General features: G+C 30.6%; 2 protein-coding genes across 8 annotated transcripts in view; both read right to left on the bottom strand.

The window, feature by feature from the left end:
• LOC108004189 (E3 ubiquitin-protein ligase Rnf220-like) overlaps positions 1-10,956 on the bottom strand; it is a 122,648-nt gene extending 111,692 nt beyond the window's left edge. For 2 of the 7 annotated variants that reach the window (XM_062074070.1, XM_062074074.1), the window contains exons 1-3: positions 10,666-10,815; positions 8,300-8,413; positions 3,243-3,801 (exon numbers count right to left, since the gene is read on the bottom strand). In XM_062074070.1, the coding sequence (XP_061930054.1) occupies positions 3,243-3,801; positions 8,300-8,413 (673 nt within the window). In that variant the 5' untranslated portion in view covers positions 10,666-10,815. The other 5 variants (XM_062074069.1, XM_062074072.1, XM_062074075.1 and 2 more) reach the window with 3 other exon arrangements.
• Positions 10,957-13,649: 2,693 nt separating this feature from the next.
• LOC107996142 (zinc finger protein 23) lies at positions 13,650-18,640 on the bottom strand. The gene is made up of 3 exons (XM_062074068.1): positions 18,330-18,640; positions 17,527-17,673; positions 13,650-16,599 (listed from the first exon to the last, which is right to left on the bottom strand). Exons 1-3 carry the CDS (start codon positions 18,465-18,467, stop codon positions 14,731-14,733), a joined length of 2,154 nt encoding a protein of 717 aa, XP_061930052.1. The 5' UTR covers positions 18,468-18,640; the 3' UTR covers positions 13,650-14,730.
• Positions 18,641-20,295: the final 1,655 nt, after the last annotated feature.

Here is a 20,295-nt window from a genome sequence, read left to right as displayed (position 1 = left end):
CCACAGACGTTGCCTGTATTTGACGTTGCAAATTTTGCGCGGAAGACATTATCTATGTGTTATCGTATGAAATGCCCGAACATATATACTTTAACGCTAAAACTCGTTTATTTCCTCGACGCTGTATTCAATATTCGAACAAAAAAAAAACTAGTCAAAACTCAAAGAAAATCCACACCGAGTCACAACAGAGAGAGAGAGAGAGAGAGAGAGAGAGAGAGAGAGAGAGAGAGAGAGAGAGAGAGAGAGAGAGAGAGAGAGAGAGAGAGAGGACATATTTTTGCACGAGTGGCGCGAAACAAATGGTTGAAAAAGAGGGAGAAAAAAAATCGAGAAATAAAGATAATCAATATATCCGATACCGGGCGATGATCTCGTTATCCGAATCAGCGCGAATGAAAAACACAGTTATGGGCAAAGTTACGGCGTAATCTACGCGCAATCAGTGTAATGCCACATATCTGGAAAAGTTGTACAACGAAATTAGCGAAAAATACAGACGACTATAAAATTCGTTTACAATCAGTTGGCCGAAACAGTATATCAGGTTGACGCGTAAATTTTATACCGATACGTCGTAATACGCGTATACGAGAGGGGAGAGGTTTGGCCCGTGTGCGCGTGCACACGCACACCGTGCACGCCGTACGCGGGAGCACGCGTGCACATGCAACCACGCATTCAGAAGAGCGACCCAACGTACGTACTAGTTCGGTTTGCCGCCGGGAGAAGAGGTAAAATCGTCCCGTTTGGCAGACTGTTTGAACGTTTTGCGACGAGTTTATTCGAGTTATCAATTTCCTGACAAATATCTGCATTTCCGTACCCATATTTCATATCTCTCTTACCCTTTTGCCCTTTTTTTCCTCTCTCACGCCTACCCTCCCACCCCCACCCCCTTCTACCTCCTCCCCTCTCCTCCGTTCCACGCGCGATCGTACCCATAATCGATTTGATCCCGAACGCAGAAATTCCGTTTCTTTTCGCGCGAACAATCCCTTTACCATTTTGATGGAAAAACTTAATACGAAAGGGACGCGTTGGGAGAATCGATGACGAGAATTTTGCATCTCGTCGTGCGATCTTGTTTGTTCCTTTTTTAACGTGATATACAATTGTAGCACGATAATTTGTTTTCCTCCCTGAGGTAAATTGTATTTCTAAGATTTCAATAATTTTCCATAAAGCGTATCTTTTTTATGGATGCGAACATTAAGAAGGGATCACGTATAAATTTTCACGAATAAATTTCTCTCTTTTTTTTCCCCTCGACATACTTCGCCACATACGATCCAACGAATCGTATTGCGAACGAAAATGATAAATCACGGTGATTACCGAAAGGTCGATGATTGCGCGCATAGTCGTAGATACGTAGGCAACATAGTAATATTAATTGCAGATTTTTCTGCGCCGTCTGATCCAAATAGAGGCGTAATGTAAATTCGCGAATGGAGTAGCAAATGACTATTTACCATGATTCCCTGTCAATCGTGATTATGAACATATTTCATGCGTAGGTATTGATACGTTGAAACCCCCTCCCTCCCTCCCCTCCGCCTCCCCCTCCCCCATCTCGACGCAGCTACCAAAAAGGGCGAGCGGCTGTGCGAGCATTTACGATGCACCGTTGAGTTTAAAATACACACCAACGGTTCACAGACGCAGGATCAAATTATTTGCTGATCATTTCACGATTTTCCCCGCAAATTCTCCAACTCTGTATGTAGATTACGCAATTAATTTCTACCAGTTAAAAAATTTTGCGCCCAGACCGTGTGCCCGCTAGATATCATTTCAACGTTCCACCATTGAATGGAAATTTTACGTTTATCTTCTCCATCTCCGTTTTTTTTTCCATGCTTGTTGAGAAATTCTTTCATCTTGGAAAAAATTGAATCGAAAAGGAGAAAAAAAAGGGGGAGAATAGAAATCGCGAACAATTTCTAAATTCTAAGAAAAAAAAAAAAAATGAAACGACAGTTTGGACGGAAGCTATATATATATATATATATTTAAATGAAATTTGGGCGAAAATTCGATTGCGATTTTTCAAAGATCTTTGATTCGAAACCGCTTGGATTTCAGTTCTGCGGAATCGGTGTGTCCCTTCTGAAACGCGGACTCGCCGCCACAAAGTGAATATCGACTAATTAGCGACGTGGCTAACGTCATAGGGTTTGCCACAGTCAAAGGACATCGTTATCCTGGCGTTGCCCATTTGAAAAATAAACGTAAAAAAAAGCGGTTTGACGCCAAGGTTGCGCACCTTCGACCTTTTTCCAACCCCCTTCTCCCTCTCTTTTTTCCTTTTTTTCTCCTTTTTCCTTTTTTTCCCCTCTCGTCTCGCAATCAAACGAAAATTAGCTGCGGTAAACGAGTAGGGGAGGCGGGATGAGAAAGAAAGGAAAAGAGAGTTATAGGAAAGCGTGTGTCGTTTTCAACGGGCAGAAAGAATTTACAAAGCGAGAAACTATCGGGGAAAAGTGGAGGTATAAGGTATATCTCTTCTTCCCAGCGAGGGAAGAGAGGGAACGGGGGTGGAAAAAGGGGCAGCTCGCGAAAAAGAGACGACGGAAGGGGGGGGAAAAAACGATTGCCACGAAATCAAGAAAAATGAATGGCTCTATCTTTCGGTAATTAAGACTGTACCGAAAAATAAGCAAACACGTGGAAACAAACCCCGCGCGAGGCTTTAGACGCGGCACAGCTGTTGCGCCCCTCAGAATTCAAATAAACGACTTAGGTAGATTAAGCATACAAATCTTCGTGGTTCCTCCTCTGCAAATTCCTATATACGTTTCAGCTGCTCTTTGTATATAGAACGTTTGTCAACGTAAAAATCATGAAACCTACCGGCTGCGTTATTAGAGACGTTCCTCTACTTCTCTATTTATATATATTATTAAATCATCCCTTCTATTTTCATTCGATCGGCAAATTTTGTATTTTTCCTTTTTATTAAAAATCTATTACGTATCGTCTCTGATTAGCAGAGTTCAATCTTTCTTTCTTTTACGAGTAACGAAAGACTTATCTTTCACAAAATTACCTCGGATCGCACGGGATGATTCTTTCCCAAAGAATGGTTAACAAAGAGAAAGAAAACTCGGCTCGCAACACTTTCCCTGGCCGAGATAAAAATACCGTGTACACCGGCGCAAGAATTTGTTGCCGGAGAGGAGGCCAAGAATCATAAAGAAAAGGAAGAAGGAAAGAAAAAGAGCAGTGTGGAAACTCACGTCTGTAAGGGCGTCCCTCCTCGGGCGTGGAGCGCTCGGTGTTCTCGGATCCAGGCGTGGCATTGGCATCCCGATCCTCGTCCTCCGGCGTGGTTCCTCGATTGGGGACGGAACCGGTCCCTGTCCCGGTGGGCGATCGGCTCGTGGAGCCTGCCGGGCTCTGGGGCGCCACTTCCTGCCCCGACGCGCCGCTCGCGCCTCCCCCGACACCCCCGACGCCTCCAACGCCCCCGATGCTCGCCGACGCCCCGGAAACGGAGACCACGGCGCCTCCGCTCGCGGAGGACAGGGACGAGGGCGAGAACATGTTCGACATGCTGGACAGCGAGCCGATGCTCGGCAAACCGGACCCGGTCACGGGCCCGTTTCCGGTCTCTACTTTCAAACACTTGCTAGGCGGGGCGAAGGCAGAGGGGCCGAGGGGCCTGAACCCGCCGAACGGCAAACGGTGATCCAAAGGGTGGAGAAATTGGGGTGGCAAGTGGAGCATATGATGGAGGCCGTAGCCGAGAGATGCCGCGGTGCTGAACGGTACTTGGAGATCCTTCGAGTCGGTCACCTGGACATTTAAATGGGCTAGCGTTAGGGGTGGGTGTGCAATCTGATCTGGTGCAGGTTGTTAAGTGAGTTTAGTAGATGTGTATATATATATATATAGGAGGAATGGACGGAAGCTTTTGATTTTTAATTTTAAGTTTTTGAGATTCGAGTGCTTCTTCGAGAAATAGTAGTAGCGGTTGAATGATATAAGCGGATATAACGAAAATAACATAACAATAATAATTGGAATGATCATTGGTGCGTCGAGTTTTATTTTCATCAAATCTGGACACCGGATTTATCGTGTAATTGTAATTGAATCAAACGAAAAATATTCATATGATATATCGAAGTTTATTTCGTAGTTATCACCGAAGAATTTTCTGTATTTGATAATAATTTTGATTAGGTGCTACGTTTTTATTAACTTCTTTTTTATTAGCTATTAATTTTTGCCAAATATCCAGAATTTTTCTCCTTAAATCAGCTAATACGATGTATGTATAAGTGTTTTATAAACATAGAAAAAATAACAAGATATTATTTATCATATTATATAAATTATTAATAAATTATTAATATATAAAAAAACACGAAAGATGTTGACAATCGCGGACGATCCTGATTCTTTGATATCAAAACCTGCACAACAATCCACCATAAGTCCATGTATATTTAATCGAAAAAAATCGCGTTGAACGATCCAATGCAGACTTCGTTTTCTTTATTTTTTTTTTTTATTTTTTTTATTTTTTTTTTTTCCATAACGAGTTGCACAGCTAACAATTTTAAATATCAAAGATTTCTGCGTTACCGCGATCAGGCAGATTCGTAACGATGACGTTTACCGTAGCCTGATGTTCCATTGTTATAAACGTTACAAAACACAACTCGTTGATTTCCATCGAGGCATTCACTATGCCAGCTTAATAGACTCGTCAATCACGGCGAATTGAATGATACAACTGACGGGTAGAAGCTTCACATTTTGACGGATTATTATAACACAGTGGTTTCGCGTTATTAACAGTATAATGCCATATTGCTTTGGTATTATACGCTATTTCAATGTGCTCGAATTCATAGGAATACCCGCATACTGCAAATGAGATATCCGGTAATACATATTATACGATAAGTTTTATCCATGAATATTGTCCGATATTTCCGAAAACGAGAAATATCGAATTAACAATCGTGCTACGAATAAGATAGGGTAGGGTAACGATACGTACGATATTTTCTGCAAACTCAAATTTACATATATTTGTTGACAAAATCTGAAACCGTTGAATTCTCCTGCTAGAAAATTCTATATTTTTGTTAATAAATGGAGGGAAAAAAGGGGGACAGATACGATATCTGTCCCAATGTATTACGAAGAATGTAACAAAATCGAAATTTAAGTGTGAAAATGTGTAAGGAATATAATGTGGGGTTGAGAATTTTAACGAGAATTTCAGATATTTGTATTATATCCGTTCAAAAACTAGATAATATTTATCACAAATGGAGTTGATGCGCACTTTGATAAATTATTCATATTCTTAATATACCTAAGCCAAATATCGATACGATATTATCTACATGTTGAAACATCGGTATTTCATTAATTTTGATTTAATACCGACCATCTTTTGTATACCGATATCACACTTTCGAAGCACAAATAGAATCGCCATTACGTCGCTAAACATTCGCATTTAGAGTTTCACAAATATTAGAATTTGTTTTTGGAAAAATAAACGCGGGATATGCGTTCGATCGGGATGAAAAAATTCGCGAAAATACCTCCCGCCCCTGCACTGCACCGCCACTGCCAGTGTAATATTTCTATGAGAGAGTTATTGCATTTTAAACAGAAATGGAAACATATCTACTTATTACCGATCGAAAATCGAATACTAATATTTGAACAATGCTTACGCACTATCAGATCAATATTCGTGCTCGCGTTATAGGTGTTTCTATCCAACATCATACCGTTACGCCACATTTGTACAATTTTAGAACTTGACCGTGTGTCGTCGAATATATGTTTTCAAAATGAAACGTTAAAATTTTTCGATATTTGGCAACAAGGGCGGAATTTTTTCCTTTTTTTTTTTTTTTTTTCAAATCCTTATTCCTTCCAACCAGATTGATTTTAATATTGAATCTCCATGATATATTCACCTTCGAAACGATCTTGCGTCCACCGATGCAGTCGTGCAGATTTCGTTGACAAGTCGTTTCATACGAAATAATCGATCTCACGAACGTGTGTAAAAATACTGTATACAAAATTAAACGATTAAATAATATCGTTAAATAATATTTGTTTTGCACGTCAATTTGAAGCTTGAACGTAGCTGAATGTAATTTGAATAGTGTTTTGTTAATTGTTTTATTGTAAAAAAAAAAAAAAAGCAAATTGCGCAATTACGACGATGAATTATGATCCAACGTGGAATTTAAATCACCTTCCCCGGCTAACTAATCGAAGAAATATAATAAGACGACGTTTCCGACGGTAAGCGGGAAATATCGCACGAGTGGACACGCGTATGTATATATATATATATATATATATATAAAAATTTCAGAAAGCATAAGTTTGAAAAATCTGATTACTGATTGTTATGCATCGCCTGCCGATTAATTAAAAATCACAAATTAATTACGTGGTGGTACGGTCATTAGTTATGATTAATATGTTGCACGCAGCCACCACGTGTGATTTTAATTAAACTTATTACATTTCAATCCCGATATTATGGGCGAACCGTTACGTTATCGTTAAAGAATATATTTCCCTCTTTCAGTTTTTAAAATATTATTTTCAATCTGGGCATAAAACTGATCAAAACTGGGAGAAAATCACGGCCGGACTCGTTGTTCCATCGATACGTGATTTCCGGATAAACATTTCATCGGACCAATAATGATGCGCCCGACCAGTTATAGGGGGAATTAGTACGGCACGATTAGTTTATTATTCTTTTATACGAGGAAATGAGGTGCAGGTTCGTCCGTATACACGCATTTCTACTTCTGCACGGCCTCGCTCGATCATTCATTTATATTAGGCATTTATTATTACTTCAATTACGGGCGGTCGTCACACAAGCGGAGAATTTTTCAATCGTCGATTGCTGCCCGATCGATGTTCGTCCTTTCCCTATATTTATATTTTTATCTTCTTCTTTTTTCCCCCTTTCTCTAGGTATTTATATTCGTTACTGTTACGCGACAAAAACGCGTGCAAATTTCGTCCTTCCGCCGCGATTAATTTCCAACGAAATTATCTCATTTTTTGTTTTTTTTCTTCTTTTTTTTTTTTTTTTTTTAACGACACCGAATTTTGATATGCTGCCACATTTTATTATCCGATTCCAATCAATCGTTTCGTACGTGTCTCGAAAGGTATCCGTGCCTCTATTTTTATTCCAAGCATACATATTGCAATCGGTTTCAATAATACAATATCTCCCTCTGTGACGTGTATATTAAACGAGCTCGTTAATAAACACTTTAAAAATGTATACCATTTTTTTGGAACGGGTTTCGCTTCGACGGTGATACCGTTCTCACTTGTATCGAAATTGATGTTGAAGTTAGAAGAATAAGATAAGACTAGTCGCAGGATAGTAATGACAAATATTCGTGTCGCTCAACGCAACTACGGGTATATATATATATACGATATACTTACAATAATAACTCGTACCTTTGCCCTGGCTCTAGCCCAGTGTTTTGAATTAAGTTTTTCTACAGATTGCTATTGTAAAATAATTGATCGCCTACCGGTATAACTGCCGGTACACTATTATTCGCACATGCATATACATCGGCACCAGTACGCAGTTCAGCAAAATCCCCATTCAAAGCGTGCATTAATTACCATTTGTGTGCATAAAGCGGTCGAAACGATTGCAACTGTGGTTGGTCCATTGAAATTGACATTTTTCGAGGCATAAAGATCGGCCGGTATCCTTTTATTATTCACTATGATATAATAGCCAGCCGGCAAATGAATTCGCGATAAATTATTAAAAGTGTAGAGATTATACTTTAATTTTCGTTACACGTCACGCTTTTATATTAAAATTGCGTGATTATATATTTAAAATTTTTTTTCGTCAGCTCAAACAATACGATTTGATTCGTATGATTCAATTTTCTAAACATTTCCAAAATTTTATTCCACTTATTATTACATTTCTCTCGTCGCAAATCGTAAATAATATATCACACGATCAATGCAACGAATAAATATCAATTCCAAGCACGTTATATCGTTTCTATTACAAAACTTGCAAACTCTTCTTGTCCAAACTGGCGAAAATAATATTCAGAAACATTCAGAAGTAGGAAATTTTGATCTCGACAATTTCGAAAAATCGTTGGAAGATGAACGAAACAAGTGGACAAGGATCGAGCTTTATTATTTTCGCCAGATTCTAGTTTCGAGAAACAGATAGGTGTAGAAGCAAACACAGGCTTAGGCGTATAGGTAAGGATAATAGGACACTAACTTGTGGATTGAAGGGTCTTTGCATTCTCAGAGCCTCCGGCAGCCCCCCGGCCTGTGAAAACACGACCAGGGATGGCGGCGGTAGATGATTCGGCACATACGCAGAATTATCCATCTAGAACAGACATGGCCGTGTTCCATTTCTCAATCTTCTTTCGATCTCTCCCTCTCGCGTCCCGATTTTCCGCACGGAAAACGTGTCGAAAATGATTGCGGATTCGCGGAAAAGTGAACGGACGACGTAATAAGTAGCGTGTGAAACAGATCTGGTAAGTACTGTGTTGATACCAAGTCGAAAATCTTAGTAATTAATACTATGTCGATATTTAAGTTTGATAAGTGGCAAAATACATGGAATGTAAGACGATTATAGCAAAAAATATATAAAATATTCGAGGTAAAGCGATGACGTTCGATAGACGAAACAAGTTTCTATTTAGATTACATTTCTTGCAAAATACACGCGATACTAAGAAATTCGACATGATGAAAAATACTGTTTATATATTAAATTGTATTAAAAAAAAATGAAAATTTATTTTGATAATGTGTAATAATAGAGAGATATGCGCGTTACGATTCCTCCAACTTCTTTTATTAAATGGGTTTTAAAATTGTTTTAAAACTTTCTTTTATCAACGATCCTTTATTACAATTTATTAGTTGAAACTATGATAAGTAATTGATTTCTTAATATAAAAAAAGTATGTATTGAAATCGAAACAGTTGAAACGTAAAGTATATTTAAAAAATTTGTAGAAACAGTTCTGAATCGTTCATTCAGCTATCCATTATTAAAATCGGATTAATCAAAAATCAAAAAAGGAGGGAAAAAGGATAGACAAAGAGTCGTAATGCAATCGTGGTAATTGTAGATTTTCAAGACAATCGAATACGATATAGTTAATGACTCCACCGTCAAATGACTCCAGTTTCCACTCCTTCTTGTCTTTCAACGAGAGCTATCGAATTTGATCCATGAGTAACTGCATCGATCGCGGTTGTATCAACTTTTCTTTCTCATTAGATCAAATACAGTACATTGAAGAGTGCAAGAAAGTACGCGTCGGGAAACATATCAGAAAGAAGTCGGGAGGAATCGAATATAAACCGTCGCGATGCCTTGCAAGTGTTCACTTTTATTTATCTAACGTAACACTATTTGACAATTTGCAACATCTACTACATTATCACGCTTAAAATTTGATTGCGAATTACAGCGTTATATTACGCGATAATATTATGATATTTACCGCTAAATTTTAACAAAATGATATTATTGAAATGTAAGAGTATACGTATTTGAATTTCAAAATTGATTTTAAAATAAAGAATTACGTTACTTTAACGTAGTTGAAAAGTTATATGTTACCATTTGATCTTTTCTAGTACATCAAGCATGAAATATTATATTGATTAATAATGAATAATATACTAAATTTTTACTTTGAACAAATTATATTTGATAGTCAAATATGATCGTTCATATTTTATATAGATCTAAAATTATAAGAAATATTGTGTATTAATTTTTATTTCTAAATGCCATAACAAATCATTATTACTAAAAATCATTACAATTTACAATAAAAAATTTTAATAAATCTAAGCAAAATATTTAATATATAATTTATAGTAAATTTTAAGATAAATTTAAAAGATATATGTTACAAAATGATTAATTTCTTTTTTAAATATTATAAGAATTTTTAAATGTAAAGGACGTATATAAAAGTGAACACTTGCAACGCAACAACGCAACAGGCTAACCTTCTTTCGATTATTTTTCCATGTATTATAATTGATGAAAAATAAAAAATATATTTATATTCCTAAGGATGTATCATGTGTATGCGTGTATACGCGTATATATTAATCACCATCCGCGTACATTTTGCTGTACACCAAAGAAGTCACTGCACGAAATACGACCGTTCGAAAACATTCACTCTATTTCCACGGGTCCCATCGTCCTTATCCGTCGCTTAGGAAACGTGTTCTTATCACCAACAGTTTCTTCACACTAATATCCGTATAAATCGATTAAACCGGAATAAAGTCCCGAGCAATCTATTCGAAAAAGGCGCGTTAGGCAGTGAACAACCTAACCTCAACGCGCGGTTGTCACGCGGTTCGACGTTCTTGTATAGCTTCGATAAATTGTAAACTCGTTTGACAACTGTCGTAACGTGTAGTTCGAAACTTGTTAATCACGATATAGTATATTAAAAAACAACAAACGGATAACAATTCGATTGACGAAACGATGTGACGCGGGTGAATTCAAATTCAAACGAGTCATATAATCCCGCCACGATAGGCCACTCTGACCTAACCTCTCGACGAATGATAATACCCGACGAGTACCTCAACTAGTAGCTCGGTCACCCGGGTACGGGTCTCTGGTAATGCACTAAACGTGGTGAGCCAGGTGCAAGAGAGGGGTGATTACAAGAGGAAGGCGCCAGGCCCGTGCGAGCAACCTCGTGGACATGCGAGTGCAGACTGATTGGAGTGTGAGGGTACTTACCCACGAGTCGTGAGAACGGTGGCGGTGGCGGTGGCGGTGGTGGAGGCGAGGTAGAGGCGTGGAGAAACAAACCGGCGGCGGTGTTGGCGTGCGCGCGTGTTTTCCGCCGCCATTACTGGCGCCACTGTAGCACCACTTTCGTAATACGCATGCGCGGCATGCGCACACGTTTGATGCGCAATCGTTGCCGCGATACATTGAGGTTTAATCGTGCGCTGACTGCGCAACTGGTAACATCTTGTCTAATTTGTTGCGATGACAATCGAATTTTACGCAAATTTTCTTTATAATTAATTTTTCCTTGAATCTTCTGTGATAAAAGTGAATAATCCTATATATTCTATAATAAATATTTTTAATAAATAGTTTTAATATAATAATATAATATATTATAATATGATCAATCATATATAGATTATTTTACCTAAACTTCATAACTATATCATAATTATATTCTTCGACTGTGATAATAAAAGTGTATCATTTTTAATTTCGGTTTTAAGTCGTTTTTCTTAAAAATATAAAATATATATTTCATTTTTACGAGTAATTTCATTTTTCTGAGTAATTATAAATTTCTTATAATTATATTATTTTTTCTGGAAAATTTATCAATATATATAATCATTATAATTATTTTAATATATAATATACAATATATATAATCATTATAATTATTTTAATTATAATCATAATATATAATCGACTATTTAATTACATTAGGAATTTAATAAAATTTTTCAAAGTTATTACAATACAATTCATAAATATATATAAATGTCAATTACACGTATAACATAAAAAAAATGTTGTTAATTATTTTAGAAATTTAAAAAATATATATTTTTTATTTCCGTATATGAATTCTTCAAAATCCTTCATAAAAAAATTTGTTATTAAAAAATTCGTGAATATATAACTACATATGTATAATACATATATTCATTTTTATAAATCCTATAGATTTTACGATTTTTAAATTGTTTAAATAATTGCAGTATCATTTCATTTTTTTATATGAGAAAATATACAATTGTTTAAGCATTAGTAATAAAATATTTTTAAGTAAACTTTTTAAGTAAAAATATCTTTACATATTATCTTTGAAAAACAGCCAAGTTAGTAAGTGCTGCCATCTATTAGAAAATGGTCGAAATTAAGTATCTCAGTTAAATACAACAATTTATATAATAAAATTGCTAAAAATATTTTACTTTTAAGAAAATTTAAACCAAATTTAATAAATTATCTAATAGGCTATAAAAAAAGTCGAGATAAATGAAAAAAAATGTATATTATCAACAGATATATTCGTACACTATTGTTTCTACAAATGATAACTACATAAAAATTTATAGTATACAAACGAGATATTGAATATATCTAATATTTAACGTGATTCAATTTTTTTGTTCCATATCTATTTATACCCGTGAATAACAAAATTTTCTTTTTTCATTTATTCGTTTAATTCAAGCTAAGTCTTATACAGAAAAAATTAAATTAATGAATATAGATTATACGTTTAAAATTCCGTTAATAAATTTAATCTATATAAATTTTTGTTATAATAAATTCATATTTTAAAGTATTGCTTCGAAGTATTGTGATTACATTTTATATTTTATTAATTAAGAAAAAATATATAAAAGCAGAGTTACAAAAATGTGTGTAATAATTTTATTTAAAGTGGTATCGAAATTTGATGTTCAAAATATGAAATATACAATTATTAACATGTACATTTATAATCTTTTTTAACACAATATTGAAAAATTAAATTATGCAGTATAATGCTGAATAATATCACGAAGAGTAAATTTCAGAAAAAATCGGATAAAACAATAGGATAAAATAATAGGTAGTATATAAAATATTTCCAATCTTTAAACTTGAAATATACACAAATTTACATATATTTAATATCAGTTCTGTACTCTCAAATATTTTTTCTTTTATTATTTAATATACTTATATACGCGAAATAATAATACCAAATCTTTTTTTTTTTAATATACTTTGCTGTAAAGATCATTATATACATGTTTTATACAGTTCTCATATATTTCAAATAATTATTATATATCAATTTATTTAATTATGAAAATAATTAAATAATCAAGTAATACTTTTTAAATCAAACATAAAGAGAATATGAATTTTTAAATAAAAGCTTAGATTTGAAAATGTAATACTCATATGTTGAAAATAATTAGAAAATATATATAATTATATGCATATTTATATGCAAATATTATACTATCAAATATGAATAGATATACGCAAAAATGTTTTAAATGTTTAAAAAAAATTATATTTTAATAACTGAATAAAGAATAAAATTCATAATAATTTTTATTATTTTTAATAGAATTGTAAATATATAATTTAAAGGATTTACTTGTTGCCTTTATCACTTTTACTTGTTGCTAAATATATTTTAGAGAAAACATTTAAAATGACTAAAATCATATTTGTCTAAAACATTCACAGTCTTTCACAAAATTATAATTACATGAATATATGAATTAACAAATTATTTTTGTACTAGATGAAATTATGAACATATTATGTAATTAAATAATTAAATTTTCAAATTTAATTGAAAATTTCATTTAGTTTTATATTATTTAAACAATATCGATTTTCTATCAATTTTACGATTATCATATATTAAAACTATTAAAGATATAAAAAAAGAATATAGTAGAAAATCTTCATTATAAGAAATTCATTTTACACATCTATTTAGATTCTTGTAATTATTTTAAAAATTATTTAATTCGATAAAAAAAAATCAAATCGATTTCAATCACGCCAATTAAATGAAATTATGATTCTATTTTGATATTTCAAACTACATATTTTATATTATATTTCATGCTATACGTATTTACTATATTATCAATAAATAATATAATACAAATAACTTTCGTTATTATTTTATACATAACAACATTTTGTATTCATACTTTTACTGTTAATTATTAACAATTTTGAAATATTCCAATTATTTGCTTTGTAGTTATATAAAGCACTTCTTTTTTTGAGATACTATCATGATTACATTATATCTATAAATTAATATGATTATATATATATATTATATATATATATTTATTTTACAAAATTATGATAAGAGGAACGCAAACAACAAATGTATTCAAATTGACAATTACATTTCATTGACATAGAGGTGAAGTCATTCAAAATTTATCTATGTTGTATACCATCATGTGCATTATAATGAAAAAAATAGAATATAGAGTAACGATCAAACTTAAAATAATCTATATAATACATTTTCAAATACATCTTATTTAATTAAAACATATTTATCTAAGATTTTCATAAAGCTTTCTAATAATGATTCAAATTGAATTGAAAGCAAATGATGTGGATAAAAAATTAATAAAATTTAAATTTTTGTACTGTATCTATTTCCTAAATACATTCTATGTGAATTATGAAATTAATAAATATTAAGAAAAATTTCTTTTTTAAAAGATAAATTTCATAAAAGAAATATCATTAAAGAAAGCACATGTTTTTTACTTTTTTCATTTTGCAAAATTATTTTTCATTAGAACTTTCATTAGAATAGTTAATATTTTTTGTTGATACTGTTTTACAAATCGTATACATTAATTGGACAAAAATATACGTGATTTTTGAAAATAGAGTAATATAATATTCCCTTCAAAAATATAAAGTTTATAACTATAATTTTATATCATTATTTATCATTTCAAAGTACATATATATAATGTACAATTTTGAGATGCTCCTTAATATTTTCCTTAATAATTTAATTTAGAAAAAAATGTGTATTCTATTTTCAAAATATATGTAAACTAAAAAATATGTTTATACAATATATAATAATAAAAAAAGAAGCTCTATTAACCATATTGTATAAGATTAAAAAGAGCATCAACATTTTCTTTCTCAGACTCTTGTTGCACAACTTGCGTAACATCTTGAGTTAATAGAACTTGTTCTATTAAAACAGTCTCTGAATTAGTTAGTTGCTCTGAAGCTGCGATATTCTCTTCTTTAATTTCTTCTTGTTCATTATTCGACTTAATCACATTTTTCCTTCGTTTCGTTCTAGGTCTGTCTGTATGTATCCTCATATGTCGTCGTAAATCATATTTTCCAACAAAACGGGCATTACAAATTTCACATCCGAATGGTTTACCACCGGTATGAGTCCACATGTGACGTCTCAATGCGGCACTGAATGTAAATGCTATTCCACAAACATTACAAACATATGGTTTTTCACCTGTATGTAAAAGACTGTGATCTCTTAATGTTGCCTTTTGATTAAATCGTTTTCCACAGACTTCGCACGTGTAACTTCGCGGATTCGAATGAATTCTGACGTGATTCAACAAATTTCCTTGTTGTGAGAATGATCGTCCACATACCTCGCATTTGAATGGCTTCTCACCAGTATGAACGCGCATATGTGTTTCTAATGTGCGATTATTTAAAAATCTCTTTCCGCAAACTGTACAGGGATACTTAGGTAAATGAAGACCTTGCGGATCTAAATGAGTAATCAAATGTCGTTTGTAATTACCTTTATGATTAAATAATCGTGGACATTGACTACATGCATAAGGCGCACCACGTATATGTGTTGTAACGTGAGACTCTAATTCCGATTTAACCTTAAATCTGAGGCCACATTTCGGACATCGATGCCTTGGAAAATCTGTGTGGCACACCATATGCCTTTTTAAGTATCTTTTCATCGTATAAGCTTTATTGCATATGAAACAGGAATAGGGAAATTGACCTGTGTGCGTTTTTACGTGCGCACGTAATTCTCTGTGACTCTCACAATCTTTCTCGCATACTACACAAAAGAATGGTCCACTACTTGGCACATGATTATCTATAGTATGCAACAAAACACCAGTCAACTTATCGTAATTTTGCAAACATAGAGTACATTGATACTGTATTACATCATCTTCAAGTTTGATTTCTTTTATTCTTGTTATTGTATCATTCAAGCTACCTAATATATTATCTTTCGGATCAACAAAATAATCAGAATCAGAATCATTGCTCTCTTCTGGCTGATCAAATTCTAGTGAATTTTTTTGTATATTTTTCTCATTAATTTTTTCTTTTGATTTTTCTTCCGAAATTGTAGATTTCCAGACTATTCCGTCCTTATTAGTTTTATTATCATTTTTAGTTTCTTCAGTTTTTTCATTACACATATTATTTAAAAATTCTTCGTTGTCTACTGATTCATCTAAAAGCTCACCATTACAATTAACTTCGTCAATTTTTTTATTTTCTAATTTAATCACAGCATCACAAGAAAGCGTATTGTCTGCATTCACATTTTCTACATTCTCTAAAGAAACATCTTCCGGTATATACATTATCGTATAATCTAATTGTTGGGATTCTAAAATTTTCGAAATTTCATCAGGTATCTCGCCCTTTAATCGTTTATCTTGATCAATTTCTCCTCCTGATAGTTTCGAAATAATAATATTTCTTAATGCGGATATACCATCCTTAGAAAATTCACCGTTTTCTTCCACTAAATCAGATACGTCAAGCTCTAATGCTTGTTCGTCTTTATGATTTACATTCATTCGTTCAGATAAAAATTCTTCTGAACTGTCTGTATCATTAATAGGCCTAATATCTTGTTTATCATCTAATAGTTTCACTTCTGATAATTCGTCATTCGATTGTTCTGAACAGTCTTGTTCAAAATCGTCGCCCATTGCCTCTTCCTGAAAGGCAATATCAACAAGTTGGGAACGATATTAATGCTTCCACATTACATGCAATTATATGCCATGACGAAATAACGAAATTAAGAAAATGCAAGCACATAGCTAAGACAAAATCGATACAAGAAAGGTTACTTTTATGAAAGAGTAATATAACAAGAATAATCAATTAAAATAAAAATTATTTTTCAGTTTTTGAATAATGTATGCTTGAATAGAAACATTATTCCAAAATTAATATTTTATTATTTAATGTTATTATCTAATATTTTTATATTTCTATTTTTATAATTCTATTTTTTCTGTATAATTTAATTTTTCGATATTTCGATCGAGATTAATATATTTTATATATTAAAGTATAAAGATATAAAAATTAAATATAAATTTTTAATAATCAATAAATAATAATGAAAAATCATTTTTAAGGAAAATTATTTTCCATAACAAAAAAAATAATCTTTTTAAATAAGTAAGAATAGAATAATAGAAAAGCACTTTTTTCTTTAGATGTAAAATGTAATAGATAATGTTATTTGTTTTGAGTAAATGTTAATATTATTTATAAATCTTTTAAGAAATAAAATAATGTATTTAATATTATTTGAAATAAAAAAATTATATATATTATAAATCTACAATATATGAGTAATATTACGTAATATTATTTAATAAAAATAATGATATTAATATTACATTATATAATATTAAATTTCATTAATTTTGAAAGTTTTAAAATAAATATAACTTAACAAACTTAACAAAATTTAAAATAAAACTTAGCCTTATATATATATATATATATAATAATATGTACATTTATAAAAACTAATATAAAGAGAAATATATTTTTTATATGTAAATATATAGAATTAATCTTAATAAATAATTAATTGATTAATAATTATAAAAAATCAAAAATCTTACCTTTATGTTATATGAAATTTGTGTTTCAAACATTTTGCGAAGTTTCTTTTCAGTAGCTTGAACTTGTAACTTGAAATCATAAAATGCATTTGTGCGATAAGCACACTTTGCACAAAGCATATTTGGTAATCCATCAAATCTATCAATCTATTTAAAAAATTAAATTATTTATTAAATTAATATAAATAATTTAACTTATATTATAAAATTACAATAGATATGAAAAATTTTTTCAAAATTTATTATTTTATTAATAATTTTATAAATTAGTAATTATTAAAATATATATTATGAATAATTTATTTTGAATTATATGTTTATACAATATATAGAATAATAATTTTTTATATATTATTATAAATATTGCATTTATAATTATATTTCATATTATATATACTTTAATTGTTTATGATACATGATTAAATTTTACATTAAATCTTGAATTGTGAATTAACGTTGTATATAAATTGGAAAAACCAAACATGTTGAAAATAATTTTTAAGTAGAAAATATATATAATATAAATATCTTATAATTTTGGTTAGAAACATTATAAACATTTTATAGACATTAATCGATTTTATTTTACTACAAAATTTGTTTTTATTTTTAAAGTTCAATTTAAAAACTTTTATATATTTATTATTATAAAATAAATAGTTTAAATCTTTAATGACATCATTTTGAGGTTATATTATGAAATTACAAATTTACACGATAGCTTGATTGAAACATATTATTACGTAAAGAATGTTTTACAACAACAAAAAAATACGTATAATAAATTATAATTTATAAATAACCTGTATTGATGCAAGCTCAGCAAGCTTATCAGGTAAATTTTTTTGACTAATCGTGTCGTCATCATACATAGGAAGAAGTACGCCGTCAACTTTCATACATCCTCGACACATGTTAGCACAGGTAATTTCCCAACTCATTGTTATCTTCGATATTCTAATACGAATAAAATTAGATTTCCACAGCGTTGTTGCTCATTTAGAAATAAATGCATTTCACATTTCGCGGTCAGTGCCTTGTTTCCTATGGAACATTATCGTCAACATAACGTTCAGTCATTAACTGTAGAGTTTATAATCCACACGTGTATTGAGTAACGCAACTTCACAATACTGAAGCGACATCTGATGTAGATTATTTTATACAAATGCGTAATTGATTAAAAAAAAGATTTACTTAAGTATATTGATTAAATTATATTGATTAAATTATATATTGATTAAATTTTGATTTTTAAACATATATTTTTATAAACAAACATCATTTTCTGTAATAGATATATATATATATTCTGTAATAGATATATATATAGATATTTTAACATTTTAAATAAAGTCTTACATAAAGTATAATTTTTAATTATTTATTTTTAATTTTAATTATTTTAATTTTTAATTATTTATTTTATAACATTCTAACATTATCATTTAATATTTTTGTAATAATAATTTTTATGATAATAATAACTAATTAATTCATTTATTTATTCTCTTAGTATAATTATCAATTAACTATTCTATCTTTAATCTAATTTCAATAATATTTTATCAAAAAGTTTTTAATAAATAAATTAAATTACTTTAAATTATATTTAAATCCCTTTACTTTGGAAAATTTTTACATTGAATTAATTGTATTAATATATTCTTATTATATAATTTTAATAAATATATGTTTAAAATTTTATATTGCAAAGATTCATATTTAAAATGTTATATAATAATTAAATTTTCCGGGCAATTTTAAATGAATAAGGTACCATATTATTTCAGCCAATTAGAATGTCGATAAACGAATCGGTTCGCATGGCGTCAGTTATATATTAAAAATCGTGGTAACAGGATGTATTACACCGGCAGAAGTGAATAATCATGTAAAATTTTTATTGATTGATATTTTATTATAATTTATAATAGTCTCGTTTAATTATTAATAAGCGAAGTATACGCTCAACTTATTTTCGAATTTAAAAAAAACCTCTTTACTAATTTAAAATTCGATAGCAAATTCCGGTATAATGTATTATTATATTTATTTAAAAAATTGTAGCAATTAAATTTTCTTTTTGATTATCTGTGCAATTACTTTTATAGCTATTTTTTTATTATTCATATTCTTTTTTTTTGTATGATAACATAATCAGTTTTAAGTTTATATATTTTATATTTTAAAATTTTTATTTTTTTTTTTTTTTTTTGGATATAGATTATTAAGTGACAGAACTTCTAAGGCGGGAAAAATTTCAACATGGACATCAAAATGATCGATTATTCGTAGAAGTGTTACATTTTGCACAAAAATTGTATTCTTTCAGAGCTGATGTTTCATAGTTTTTTTTAATCATATGAGAATTTTTTAATCATGAGAGCATGTGTGAAATTAGAATCAGTGTTTTTTTTTATCGATAAACTTAAATAGACACCATAATAGTGTTTTTTTTTAATGTTTATTTTCGATATGTACTAGTGTACTGAATCAGTGTATAAGTATAGTATATGTATAGTATAGATTTCTTTTTTTAAAGAAGATAAAATAATCATCAATAAAGAGGTTACTACATTTTAATCGATTTAAATTTTTTATTCTTCTATTAAAATAGAATTTAATTTTTAAATTTTAAATTTATAGTAATATTTTTTTTATTAATATTATAATTCATTAGAATTTCAATTCTTGTTACTATTATATTTTGTTAAAGTTTTTGTATCTTCTTTTGTATTAATTTTTTAAAATAATCGACATTTTTTT

Source organism: Apis cerana, linkage group LG4 (genome assembly GCF_029169275.1).
Source record: "Apis cerana isolate GH-2021 linkage group LG4, AcerK_1.0, whole genome shotgun sequence".
Lineage (NCBI taxonomy): Eukaryota > Metazoa > Arthropoda > Insecta > Hymenoptera > Apidae > Apis > Apis cerana.
The sequence above is the reverse complement of the archived record's forward strand: the minus strand, read 5'-3'. Positions and strand labels throughout refer to the sequence as shown.

Bases quoted from the DNA above. Each gene is read 5' to 3' on its own strand.
- LOC107996142 (XM_062074068.1), bottom strand. From the start codon at position 18,467: ATGAGTTGGGAAATTACCTGTGCTAACATGTGTCGAGGATGTATGAAA. The intron at 17,674-18,329 runs GTTATTTATAAA...TTTTTTAAATAG, and splicing joins CTGAGCTTGCATCAATACAG to ATTGATAGATTTGATGGATT. The intron at 16,600-17,526 runs GTAAGATTTTTG...ATTGCCTTTCAG, and splicing joins AAATTTCATATAACATAAAG to GAAGAGGCAATGGGCGACGA.